Consider the following 14,013-nt stretch of genomic DNA (forward strand, 5'->3'; position numbering starts at 1 on the left):
TCCAGCTGCCGGAGGGGCGGGAAGGCTGTTGGGGTCTCCCTGGGGGGCTTGTCCCTTCTTGCCGTGGTGTTGCCTAGTTTGGGGATGGTGCGTGGTGGTACTTGATGGGTTTCACGTCGGTTGTGTGAGCGCCGTGATCAGAGGTCGGTCCAAAGAGCTTCATTGTTCTGTCTGTGTTCAGTTAGGTGTCATGGCCGGGTTAATGCCCTTCTCGCAGCGTGGCTGTTGCTGGTTCTTTGCAGTGCACGGCAGTGGGTACTGGGAGGCGATGTAACAGACAGTAGGAGGATAAAGAGAATGCAACCGGTTATCCAGAGTGAGCACCGTCCGCAGGCGTTTTTTATGCTCCCGCATAGGGTGTGTGTCCAGCTAAGGAACATCCTCATCGTGGTCTGTTTTGTGTGTTTCAGCATGCCAAAGTCACAAAACTGACACGATGAGTGTCTAACCAGCAGCCTGACGTATCCAAGGCTTGCACCTCTGAGCACTGAGTACTTTCTGACCCTTAATGCTTTAGGTGCTCTCAGATGTTCATTGCTCAAGGGTCTCTGGGTTGGGGAAATCCACATCCAGAGCAATTGCAGGCTTTGAGCTGCAGGCACAGCTTAGCCATGTGTGCGTGCCTTGTAGCAGGATCTGCATCCCAGAGATGTGTGTGCATGTTTATAGCTAACGGAGGATGTTTAGTATATGAAGGTGGGATTGAAAACAGATTGTCTGGAACAAAGCTGCTTGAAAGTAGCTATAAAAAAAAAAACATTTATGATGGCAGTGTGTTTTCAAAACACGTCAAGAGTACTGACTGTTTTATCATTGCATCTTTTCCCTGGAAACCTCATCTAGGCAGGCAGTTGAAGATGCTAACTTGCATGTTTAGAAAGGTTTTAGTAAGGAAGGCCCAACGTGTGTTAATGTGATCAAGTTAAACCCCACCTCCCTGTCTGGAATCACCAACATGCTTTAGCACCGTAGATCTAATATGCAGTTCTGGGGACTTACCTACATGGAGACACTTGGGAAACTAGACCTTCAGTGGCGCAGTCAAAATGTGATGTAGTTCCCAGGTACTTGAGTCAGTTTTATGGGCATTCACCAAAGATTTAACATGCTTGCATTGCCTCTGCCACTTAAGTTATACTCTTTCATTGTCCACATTGCCTGTTCCTATATAAATCATGGAATTACATCTAAAACCCAGAATTTTGAAGGATTCAAGTTATGCCTGTGTGGAAAATGGATGTCTTCACTGGCTGGCAGTGAAGACCAAGTAATGCACAAGTATTAAGTGGAGTTCAGACTTTGATGTGACCCTTAGTTCATTGTCTTGTCTTCCATACTCTAAGTTTAGTCACTGATTAGCCAACTCAGGTAAAAACCACACTTTTTGAAACACAGGCATATTCTTGAAAGATAGGGGGCTCTGTGTGCTGTCACTGAGAAGCAAAGAAAGATAACCACTAATGTGTCAGATAAGTGACAGAAAGGGGACACAGATTTCAAAGAGCAGTAAATTGGTTAACCACACTAGGTTTCTTCAGTTTAATGATCTTGTTACTTGCCTGTGCCATAAAACAGGAACAGTTCTAGTTAGTGTTTGTCTGGAGGAATACGCGTATAGAGGCTGTGTTCCAGAATCACTTTTAGGGCTCTTTTCAGCATGCTTACTCAGTACTAAATATGGGTGATTTTAATACAAAATCTGATAAGGAAGGGTATTTCAGTATTAGCCTACATAGTATATAGGGCCTTTTTATCTTGCATTGCATCTGTCACAAGTGCTGCAAAACAGAAGAACAGTACGAACTGTATGGGTGTAGGAAAATGAGGCACTGGTCTCAGCATACCTGTTAAGGAAATGTATTGAGCAGTCTTAACTGCTCCTTCACAGTACACGGTTTTATTGTATATTGGCAATGAGTACTTACTAAGCTGTCAGATGTTATTCAGTAAGCTGAATTTACCAAAGTATTGCTAGTTGCTGGTAAATATTATCAAGCTGGTACCATTAATGTGTGGTGTTGGTAGAGACACATTATAATACATAAAGGAGTTCCTGAGTCAGATTTTGAGTTGTCAGGTAATACATCTTTCTGTACAGTTCATCAGGATATTGTGATAAGCTTATCTCAATTTTTCAGTGCTTGATTTTTGCAAGTTTTACCTTCAGTCAGTTGCAAATCTGTGTGGGTTCTCTATTTTTTCCAGCATTTGAGAAGCTGAGTTGTCTGAGTTAGCTTTACACATGAATAAAAAGGCAAGGAATTCCAAGGGATGATTATTTAATATCAACTTTTCAAAAAGTTCTTGCAACAAAACTTTTATTTAATATAAGTGGAAACAGACTTTGGCATACTATGGTGTTTTCCTATGCAAGATGTATAACACTGAATCCTATCAGTAACCCACAGTGATCTATTTGTTTTAATAGCATGCTTTTATTAAGCTTTTTGCAGTTTACACTAGGGCTCACTGATGTGGAACAGTGAAAGGAGTAGGGAGTACTTCCTTTTAGGGAAGGATCAGAGTCCTTTAAGGCAAGCTTGGATCAATTTTTTGATCTGTACTTTTACTAACTCCCTAACTTAAGAGTTGGTTATGTTTGTATTACAAAGCTTTTCTGCTTTAAGTCAGTTGGCACTTCATTATACAAATAAATGACTTTTTTTTCTAAACTCTCTTACTCAGAAATACTCAATCCCTCAAAATGCCTAGTCATTGGACAGAGAAAAATACCTCATTTGTTTGAAACTTTAGTTATTGTTACACACACAGAGATACACTTTTTCTTTCAATTGAAGTACTTTGTTACTTTGTACTTGCTTCTCCTCACTTGGTTTTTCAAGGTTGACCTGTAATAGTGTGTATGATTTGTTCTGCTACAAACCATGAACGTATGTTAACTATGCATGTTGTCCAGAAGTTTAACTTGCTAAAAATACATTTGTGTTAGTTCCTGTCAAGTTAAATAGCATAATACCCTAAAAGGAAAGACGAACTGTACAGCTGGTCTTTAGACAACACCCCCTTCCCCTCTCTTTTGACAGGAACGATACTTTAATGAAACCCATTACTTACCCTGAGTTGCTTACCTTTATTTTGGGCTTCGCAATTTAAGCTAAATGTGTGTCCTTAAAAGGGACAGGGTAAAGTTAAATCATACTATTCACCACCTTTGTCCATATAAATGTATTGTTAAATCTGAAAACTAAAAGCACTTTTTCTCAGTAATAGTAAATGTTCTTCCTCTACACTAAAAATCTCTTTGCAAAGTGAGCAGTTCGTGTGTGTATTTTCATTTAATGGCTTGCAAATGTTTTCTTGGTGATTTAGTACTTGCAACCAAGCATTCCCTTCTCATTTAAAACTGAACTGCTCATTTATAAACTACAAACAAATGAAAATGGGGGTGGCGTTTTTGCATCTCCTTAATAAAATTGCTTGTTGCATTTAAGTTTTTAGGAAGATAGGAAATGAATAGTCAGAAGCATGTCCCTGATAGGTAAAAAGAGGAGGGCCAAATGCTGTGTCATTTCTTCGGCTCTCTACTTTGTTCTGTAGTATTAAATAGTACTGATTGTGGTTTCTCTTAATGTTATTATAATCTTTGCCATAAATGGGGGATCATGCAGCCGCAAAGTCTGCACACACCAAATCTGATGAAGAGCATGGAATTTGTTTAAAGTACTTCAAACATCAGTCATCTTTCACAAGAGCAGTTAGGGTGGGAGTAGGGGTGCTAGTGTACAAAAAGTCTAAGCAAGGAGAAGGAAGGGAAGAACTTCTAATTTCATAATAAATTTATTACTTTAAGGGTGGAGTGCATCTTCTTGCTAAAAGGTCTTAGCAAGCAGACTGTGATGCCCCCTCCCTCCCCCCCCCATCTTCTCTACTGCTTTCCAGTGGTATAGTATAATTGATTGCTTGCAATTTTTAGGGTTTCAGCTTTGCTTTACAGGATTTCAAGGCATTTTTTAACATGTTGTAGAAGTTCTGGGAACCTTTCTGGACCAGGTCTCTGATGCATGTCTGCCTGCAATTGCAGGGTCTAGACTGGGGAAACCCAGTCTTTTAGTTCTGTATTCCAGAAATTCACTGTTCACCTTAGGATCTGTGGCCACTGTTTAGCCACAAATGATCACAATATTCAGCTGCTTCTCCCACTTTCTAACATGACATGTGTTCCCATCATGCTTGTGCAGATTACGTACTGCTTATATATCTTAGATATACTGTTCATGCATAAAGCCAACTTCCTTTTTTTTTTTTTTACATGATCTTGATGTGTTTAGCATTTTTCACTATAGCAGGTAATGAAATTATACATCTGCAGACAATGCAGTCGTCATATATCACGGCATTTTTAAAGTAAAGTCTGATATACCATGTGAACTATTTGCAAAGCTTAGATAATGGTTCATGGTAATCATTATCCACTTATACGCCAGCTGATTGACCTCTAGCCTTGTCAGGGAGCATTCTCTGACTGCCTAGGTAGCCAAAAGAGTGTTCCAAGATATAGCTGTGTGTTGCAGTGTTGCATATGAAGGGGTGATTTGTAGCATGAGTTTCCGTAGTAGACTTTTTTCTGATCTGCTATATGTAGTAGTGGTGATAGTGTTCCACATTTCAAAGGCTGTTGCCAAGAAACGCGTAGCCAACATCCCTGGCACGTTTGCACAGCCCATGGTTTTTCTGTGTCTTGAAGAATATATGTAGTACTGGCCTCCTTCTTTCCAAATGTATATAGTTGAAAAGGAGAATAAAAATTTGAAGATCATGAGAAGAGTTAACAAGTATGTGCAGGAGATCCACTGAGGATGATCAGTCAAACCACAGGGAATCCCTTGAGCTGAACGTGGTTGGAGGAGTGCATGCATGTCCTTTTCTTGTTCTGCTGCATCCATAAGCTAGCAGATGGATCTGGCAGGCAGGCTACTGGCCTAGAAGGTCCTGCAGCCTGAGCCACAGTGGCCATTCTGACCCTTTTCCAAGCACTAATAAAGATTGTGTAATGTCGTGAACATGTTGACCATGTGAGAAGATCCAGCAGCAGTTTTTTCTTCTTGGACTCACAAAAATCCCTGTGAGTCAGATAAATCTGTGGGAAATTGAAGTTTTAGTTTCATAGCTTGTGGTGCCAGTTTTGGGACCTCTGTCCCTTTCTGAGTCATCTGTGTGTGTGGCAGCAGCTCTAGAATGGTGAGTGCCTGGCTGCCTGCAGGTTGTCAGATATGCCCTGTTATTAGGTAGTCAAACACTTGGAAATACATTTGTAAGTGGCTGATCCATATAGTGTCATACATGTCTGGAAGAAAGGCCTCCGACTTGCATGTAAGCAGTTTATGTGCTGCCTCAACGCCTGACACCTGTGGTCTTGCTTGCTGCTTCTCTGTGTGTGAGAGTGAGCTCTGGTTTGTCAAGGGAGTTTAGTTGGCATGCTTGGACATGCTCCAGCATCTACCTGTATGTATGTATGTATGTATTTTTGGTCAGAGGTTGCTGGCTGCAAGTCATCCTCTCATAGACCAGTTAAATCTTGCTGAGACAGTATATGTGCATTTTCATACCAAGATTCCACTTATATATGTTAATGTGTTGTTGTACATCTTCTGTCCCCTCTGTGTTGTCTTTCCCCTTCTTCTCCTCCCCCAAGTAATAGAGCTGGTTTTCCATAGGACAGTATCAGGGCACTCAGCTGTAAGGCAATTTACAGGGTAGCCTGCATCTGCTATAGAAAGCCTGTCTCCTAGCTGCTATAGCCTCTGGTATAGGAACTGTGCTCACAAGGTATCTTAAGAGTGAGCTGCAGCTTGTTGCTATCGACCTTGCACGGTAGAAGGGAAGTTCCTAGGAGGATGGTTGTAGTGAAGTGAAGATTAAAGCTGTCCTGGGCAAAGAGAAATCTGTGTATCTTCCCAGAAGACTTTCACCCAAACTATTACCATACCTAAGCATGGAACAGTTTTTTGGATAGGCATCTATGTATAGATCAGTTCTTTGTTCAGAAGTTCTATTAGCTTCTGAGGCAGTGCTGTAGTAGCAAGGAAAGCTCAGATGTGATCCACTTGCATCCTGACTCCCTAACCAGGTTTTCATGGGAATGACATGGCCTGTTGTGTCATGATTTACATGTGGAACAAGACAGAGCTCTTCAGTTTCTCCTCCCCCTGTCCATTTGTGGTTTGTTTTCATGGATATCAGACTTTCTTAGAAATGGGCAGCTTTCTAACCTGTCCAGAGTAAGTGTCCTTCTCTGCCTTCATGGTAAAAGTCCAGATTCCCAAAGGGTATGCTATTACTTTGAAAGAGCTTCTCTGCAGTCCACATTGCTTTACACCAGGCAAGAATTAAGCTAGCTGGTTAACAAAAAAGTAGCTGTTGCAAGTATTTGCTTCGTCCTTTCCATGCCCAATGATGCTGCCACTCATTTGTATACAATTCTTTACAGACTCACAGAGGGGTTGTCCTGGGTCTCAGCCTGACAAAGACTTGGAAACTTGTAAAATGTGGTGGTGTTGTGTATCTTTGTTAGAAAAGGCAGTAAGTGTTTGAAATTTAAGTAACTAAAATCTTTATCTAGGGGAAAAAAGGTTGGTCTATCTGTAAATTAGACACCTGTTTTTAGACAACTGAAATTCCAGGACTCCTGATGAAACATGATACAAAACAAAAACTTGAAAAAATTCTGTTACATTTCAAGTACAAGACTGACTTTTGACTCCATTTCTTTTGGAAATGCAATCAAATTGTTGTGATTTAAAGCACATAGGTGTGGGAGACAGCCATATGAACAGTGTCTATCTTATAATTTCCACCTTCTTATTAGGTTGCTACTAATGGGATTATTGCAGTGAATGAACCTTCAAGTGAAGAAAAATATCTTGGTCAATTCCCAATCAGTTTTGGGGCTATTGCTCCTTTTATGGCTGACCTGGACACAACAGATGGACGTGGAAATGTGTATTACAGAGAAGATTCATCCTCAGATGTCTTGCAACTTGCATCTGACTATATCAAAAGAGGTTTTCCTGAGACTACTTTTGATCCCAGCAGTGTTGTCATTGTTACCTGGAAGCTCGTGGCTCCTTACCAGGCATTGGGAGAAGGTCATGCTTTGGAAGAAAAGGTGAGTGTTTTAAGACATGTTGGACATATGGTCATCTGAACACCATAACCTGTTGTCTTGAAGGCTTGAATTCCTTTGTGTTTAAATGAATCTTGTAGAGTTCAGAATGTATTTTATTGTTAAATGAAAATGTAGCAAAATAGGAGTTTCCAGGGTTTTTACTTCATTTTTATTCTACAGTATTTTATTAATTAAAAAGAAAATCCTTGAATCTACACAGCTGATCTGTTTGTATTCCCTGACAGCTCTTACTCTGAATGTTAAGTAAGTGTGTTGTGGTAATAACTGAAATAGTAGGGTATCCTGCCCTCCATCTGTGCAATGTAATGGAGTTGGTTTGCATTTTCTGATAGACTCTTAAGTCTTTGTGGCATCAGACTCTCTAACTATGTGGACTAATAGGAACTTCAAACTGTGACACCTTTTTTGACAGTCGATGTTGCATTTACAGAAGTGCTTTGTAGCTAGTACTGAACGAAGAATCATTTTGAGGTTGGTGGGGTTTTTTTGTTGTTTTTTTTTTTTTTTAAGTATTATTACTTGCAAACCATTTTCCCTTTTAAAACCATCTTACGTACTATCCTGCAAAAACATGTAACTTATGCACCATAAATATCCCAGCTGATGACCCTGATAATAGTGTTTAGAGTTGAGAACATTACCACAACTTAGAAAACCTTATTTTGTCAAAGGTTGATTTCTTGTGTCAAGTTAGGCACAACCATTGTGTTCACAGTAATGATTCTGCACTCAGGTAGCAACAAACAGCTGATGTCTGAGGTGCTGTCTTGATGGTTCCTACAAGACAATATACTTGCAGCAGCATGAAACTTGAACTCTTCTTTAAATATTCTGTTTACAGAATTTTTCTATTTAGTCTAGCACATCACTCCCTTTATTTTTAAGGAGGTGGTATAGCATCCTATGCAAGTTATAGAACTTAGAATTGCTGTGTTTTAGGCAGCCTCTCTGCCTGTATCCTAACAGATTTAACTTACCTTTGGTAATGCTTTCTTCTTAATGTTTATGCATGCTAAAGCTAAACTGCCTTAGCAAAACTTAAGCATGTGTAATACTGATTTATCCTAGGAAGAACATGATGTGTGTGATGGAAATTCTGATTTTGACTTCATGTTTAAAAAAAAGTTATTCTGTTGTCTATCATGACTATTTTCCCATAAGTAAATTGATGTTGTTTTGGTTTGTTTCTTTTTTTCCCCACAGAGAAACACATTCCAGGCTGTTTTAGCCTCTTCTGACTCCAGTTCCTATGCTATTTTCCTTTATCCAGAAGATAATTTGCAGTTCTATAGCACATACTCCAAGAAAGATGATGAAAAGATTCCTGCTATGGTTGGCTTTAGTCAAGCCTCTACAAACTACTACTTTTGGGAAAAGCCAGGATCCTACAATGTCATTGCTAATGATGAAGACAGCATTAGAAACCTGCACAAGTATGCATTTTTGTTTGTTTAAACTCCTCAAGAAAACACCAAGGAGTTTCATGTTTTTCTGAATTGTAGTATGATGTCAATGAGTAAGATCCCATTAGTCACTGCATGAGAAATTGCAAAGTCTGCCACTGATAAATACCCTCTTGAGAAGTATGAGGACTTCTGTCTAGTTTGTTCAAAGTCCATGTTTCCATTGTCAGTGGTAGGAACTACTGTATAGTTATCCCTTGTAAAAATAAGACCACTTAGACTTTAACTCTTCACAGTCTATCCTGGGCAGTCTTTTCTTTTGAAAGAAAACAAAAGGAACAAGAAGGAAAGGGAATGAGTTAGAAAGTTCTAGTAAGTGTTAGCAAGATCTCTGTGGCCCAACTGTCTCTCTTTCCCATCATTTGAAGACAAGAAGGCTAGAAATTCTCAGGAAGATTGCTCTGGGTGTGGAGAAAAAAGATGCTATCCAAACTGCCAGGGATGTTTTATAGCTGAATAAACTGTACTTGTAGATAAATATGTACATAAAATAATTTAACAGTTTTGTCCTAATACTTGTCAGTGAAGGATAGCATTTTGTGTAGGCTAGAAATACCACACGATTTATACTTGATCATTTTGATTTGGTGTATGCTTATTTTTGATAGAAGCAGCAATGCTGGGAAGCAAGGTCTCTGGGTGTTCGAGATTAGCAGCTCATCTGACAGTATTGTGCCTGCCAAGATCAGCAACATTTTGGAAAGCCTCGAGTCCAATGAACAAGACCAGGACATGACTTCAAAACCATTTATGTCAGATTATGGCTCCACTGAAATAAGACAGCAGTATGTCACCAGTAGTACAGACAGCACAGAGGAGGATCAGCACTACGTTACATATAGTGTTCCTCAGCTGGCTGAAGACGACTTTCTGACTTCATACCAAGATGTAACTGGAACACCTTCAACTGAGTCTTTTTACAGTCATCAAGATTTCCCAACAGCAAAAGCCCCACCTCGCCAGTTCCAGGTCCAGCAACCCCCACAGCAACCCCAAGTCATAGATGTGGAAGAATTTGATGAAACTGGTATAGGTAAGGTCTTTTGTACCACTTGGGTCCTTCTGAGATGTATAGGCTGTGGAAAACACAGAGGCATGTGAAAAATTGAAGTACTAAAGAAATAATCTGTTTCCTTCTCACTACCGTCATATCTGAAAATCTGGACATGTTTAATACATTTGTGTTACTCATCGAGGTACTTAACTTGGATGTCATCTCAGATTCAAATGTTGTCAGTCTGGTAAACCAGTTTTCCTGTCAAGCTCACAGGAGAGCACATTTACAGTGTGTCTGTGAAATCTGAATCTCTTTGAAGGAAAGATTCCTCCTACAGAGATATCATATTCCTAAAGATGACACATTCTTAATGGGAACTTATTTCCCCACCTCTTTTGCCCAGGTCTGTTGTTAAAGGTATAATCTTAACTTTAACAGCTGCATTAAGTGGCTGTTCCTGGTAAGAATTTGTTGATCAGTTCTACTGAAACCTAGGTTTTTTTCCTTACACAGATGTGTTACTGAATACAGGTTATTTAATAAAGGTTAGGAATAGTAACTGTTGTAAAAATTGTTGGCTAGGGTTTTGTGGCCTCAAGTTTTACAGGGTGGGATTAGCAATTCTAACTTCTGAGGAAGTGTTTATGGAAAATTCAAACCAGTGTGACTGACTGTCCAGGTGCTACTTTTTTCTTGAAGCAGATGTGAGAATTGCTATTTCCAGGAAATGAAAGGGTAAAGCAATTAGGATTACAGGGTGCATCAGTTAGTGCATTGTCCTGGATACTGTACTGATGTGTTTTGTTCTGAGGCTGGAAATGTTCCTTATTGCTTTGGTTTAGAAACAAGGACAGGTTAAAATTCTGTGTCAATTTCACCAAGACAGTTGAACAGATTGGCTGAAGTCAATAGAATTAAATGATTTTCTAACATCTGGAAGCCCTGATGTTTTCCTCAAAATAGTAGAATGTTACTTGCATATTGCAAAGTTAGCAAAAATCCATTGCAATTGTTTGTTTTCCTTTCAGAGAAAATGAAAAAAACCTTATCAAGTTAGTCTATAGAGATAATTCAAACTAAACCAGGGATATGTGAACACTATAGTAATTACATGAAGTATAAGTGTCTGGTCTTTCTTTCTACAGTGTTTCGCTACAACACAGATGTCCAACAGACCTGTGCTAACAACCGCCACCAGTGCTCTGTTCATGCCATTTGCAAAGATTATCCCAATGGATTTTGTTGCAGTTGTATTGCTGGTTACAAAGGAAATGGTAGACAGTGCATAGCAGAAGGTAACATTTATGAAAATGAGGTACATAAGCAACAATTACACATGGCATTCTTGAATGGGGTGACCTGTTTTCAACACAAAAAAAGATGTGGTTACATACATTTCAAAGGATTTATCACTGAGATGTATTGAAAGATATCCTAGGGATTGAGCTATGCTTTCTAAAATGGTGTCATTTTTTGAATGAAGCAAAGTATTTTTTCTAGAAAGTCATGTTAAAATGCCTAATGCATGTAATTGAGTGCCTAAAATAAACTCTTCTGTAACTGGCACAATTTAATAGCATAATATCCAGTGGTTTGGGTTTTGGTTTTTTTTGTTTTGTTTTGTTTTGTTTTTGCTAGAATTAGTCATGAAGGTCCAATGTATTATAATCTGATATAGTCCTTGCTCTAGACATGGACAGTTCAAAAAAGGTGAACAAATATACTTTGATTGTTAAACTAAAGACCATGGCTCCTCTTTGTCTGACTCTTAAACTTCTTCACTTATGCGCTAATCTGCCAGATTTTTGCTAGACACCCATTTAAACTTTGTTCCTGTGTAAGATCCATAAAGGAATTCCTTATGTATACAGTTGTAATCCACATAGTGACATGACTCACAGTATAGATGCATTTCAATAACCAAAATAGCTGACTGTAGACTTTGTGCTTTATAAGGCAGGAAAGCAAAAGCTACTATTTAACTTTCAGTTCATGAAACTGAGTTTTCCAGAGAAAGAGAAGGATGTGGTGATAATGGAATTTGAATGTAGGAAATTATATACAGAAGAAAACTAACAATTCAGAGTAGCTACTTCTGTAAAACACCAACAGTCTTTGAAATGGTCAATAGTTTTGACTGTTGAGTCAAAAAATAGAATAGATTAGAATACTAGGTCAATTATTCTAATATCTAATGGTGTTAGCCTTCCTATAGGGGATGAACAGATTTACATTCATTAGGTATTGATACGAAGTGTGATCTTCAAACTAAGTTTCTGTATACCACTTACTGTGAGAGATACTGTAGCAGCATTATGGAGTTATCCTTGCAGACAAAACTGTTAATGAGGATAGAGGGCATTTCTTATGGCAATTTTGGCCACTTAGTCATCTGTATAATGATCACAGATACACATGGGCACATATGTACATGCATAAGCAAATTAACACACTATGGTCAGTTTCCTGTTTGAATTTTGTACATGTTTGCTTGTCTTTTATTTCAACACTCATATCTTTGAACATAGTGAACACTCTGAACATGTTCCTTAGAGAGTATGTGAGAACTGTCATTTTGTTCTGATGGATTATATTGATTTGCCAGGTTCCCCTCAGAGAGTCAACGGGAAGGTCAAAGGAAGAATCTTTGTAGGAAATAACCCCGTTCCAATTATATTTGAGAACACTGATCTCCACTCCTATGTTGTGATGAACCAAGGGCGTGCCTACACTGCTATCAGCACAATCCCAGAGACTTTGGGGTATTCTTTGCTGCCTCTTGCCTCTATTGGAGGTATCATAGGATGGATGTTTGCTGTGGAACAGCAAGGATATAAAAATGGATTCAGCATTACTGGTAACTTCTAAATTAAAATAATGTTCAAAAAACTGTGCTATGCTTTCCTCTGTCTTGAGAGAAATGTGTATTTAGAAGCAATATAGGATGAAAACATGTTCATTCTGAGCTGCAAATGGATTTTTTTTTTAATCAAACCTCACAAGTTTTCTTGTTCAGAGTGTATAGATATTGAGCTTTTTAATTTACCATTGATGCACAAGCACATAAGCCTTTTGGAAAGAAGAATGTCTTTTCCAGTTCCTTTGCAAGAAAGGCATTATTAAAAAGCATCTGATTTTTGGTACTAGAGTTTACAGAGCTACTGAAGAAAGCTGCCCCTACATCTGTAAGAGGTCCCACATATTAATTGCCTGATTGTACCAACAGAGCAAAAAATAAATGAATATCTGACCTTCTGAAGGTCTGAAATTCTTAACAGAAGCAATTGCTTTATGAGATGCAAGTGATTCAGTTAACATATTGGAGGGAAACCCCAGTTCACAATTACAGCTTTTTGTAAGAGATTGAGGCCAAATCTGGTTGTTTATGTATCTGCATTCAAGCTGTAGATCCAATTAGTTCGATAAAAACATGTGTTTCTTCCTAAAATTTTATCCTTTACAGGCCTGTACTATGAATTTAGCTGCACAAAACCTTTTATTTGGGTGGTTTCTTGGATTTGGTATGTTTTAAGTTTATTCTGGAATGTACAACATATATTTCACTTGGTTTTGATTTGGAAACAGATGTACAGGATTTCATTTTATTTTATTTTTTTTTAACTCACTGTATTCCCAATGGAGGTTGTCTCTTTGCCATTTCACTGGTAGGATAAGACCTACTGTTAATAGTTTTGTTGGATTTTTTTAGATTATTTTTTTTTTAATTTAAAAAATCCCAAACCCTGCTTCTTCAGGCTTACTTGCAATTCAGTGTGTTCAGTGCTTAAGAAAGGAGTTTCCATGCAGCATCCAATGATATTCAGTATACCTCTGACAGTTGTTTCCGTAGAAACCCAAAACATTAGCAATTATGCTGCATTGAAGCTTGCAGAAAATACTGATTTATATTTTATCTACTAGAAGCAATACTTTGAATAGAAAGTATTGCTTTGATTTGTCATATGCTTCAGAATATGGTATTAAATGGTTTAACTAATACCATTTGTTTAGGTGGCGAGTTTACACGGCAAACTGAAGTAACTTTTCTTGGCAACAATGAGAAGCTGGTTATCAAGCAGAAATTCAGCGGAATTGATGAGCATGGTCACCTGACCATCAGCACAGAGATGGAGGGCAGAATACCTGAGATCCCCTCTGGCGCATCAGTCCATATAGAACCATACACTGAACTCTATCACACTTCTAGTTCTGGTAAGGATCCCTAGAAATGAAATGATAAGAAAGTAAACATTCGTAAAGTGAGACAATGTGAAAAACATTATTTTATTCCCTTCTTAGCAAGTGTACTTAGAACCCTTTGATTTACAGAAGGTTGATTTTTGCCTCTTAGGAACAGGTCCCAAAAGATTTTTTTGTGTAGGGCAATGCAAATATTTCTAATATTT

General features: G+C 38.5%; 1 protein-coding gene across 1 annotated transcript in view; it reads left to right on the forward strand.

The window, feature by feature from the left end:
* Positions 1 to 6,826: 6,826 nt before the first annotated feature.
* The window catches only part of NID1 (nidogen 1), a gene marked incomplete at its 5' end in the record, with an annotated part of 36,400 nt that continues 29,213 nt past the window's right edge, over positions 6,827 to 14,013 (forward strand). Inside the window, 6 exons of the mRNA XM_010016751.1 lie at positions 6,827 to 7,126; positions 8,351 to 8,580; positions 9,219 to 9,643; positions 10,753 to 10,902; positions 12,213 to 12,464; positions 13,619 to 13,819. Coding sequence (XP_010015053.1) covers positions 6,827 to 7,126; positions 8,351 to 8,580; positions 9,219 to 9,643; positions 10,753 to 10,902; positions 12,213 to 12,464; positions 13,619 to 13,819 — 1,558 coding nt within the window. The remainder of the gene's footprint in view (positions 7,127 to 8,350; positions 8,581 to 9,218; positions 9,644 to 10,752; positions 10,903 to 12,212; positions 12,465 to 13,618; positions 13,820 to 14,013) is intronic.

This window comes from Nestor notabilis, unplaced genomic scaffold, assembly GCF_000696875.1.
Source record: "Nestor notabilis isolate BGI_N333 unplaced genomic scaffold, ASM69687v1 scaffold6016, whole genome shotgun sequence".
In the NCBI taxonomy this organism is placed as follows: domain Eukaryota; kingdom Metazoa; phylum Chordata; class Aves; order Psittaciformes; family Psittacidae; genus Nestor; species Nestor notabilis.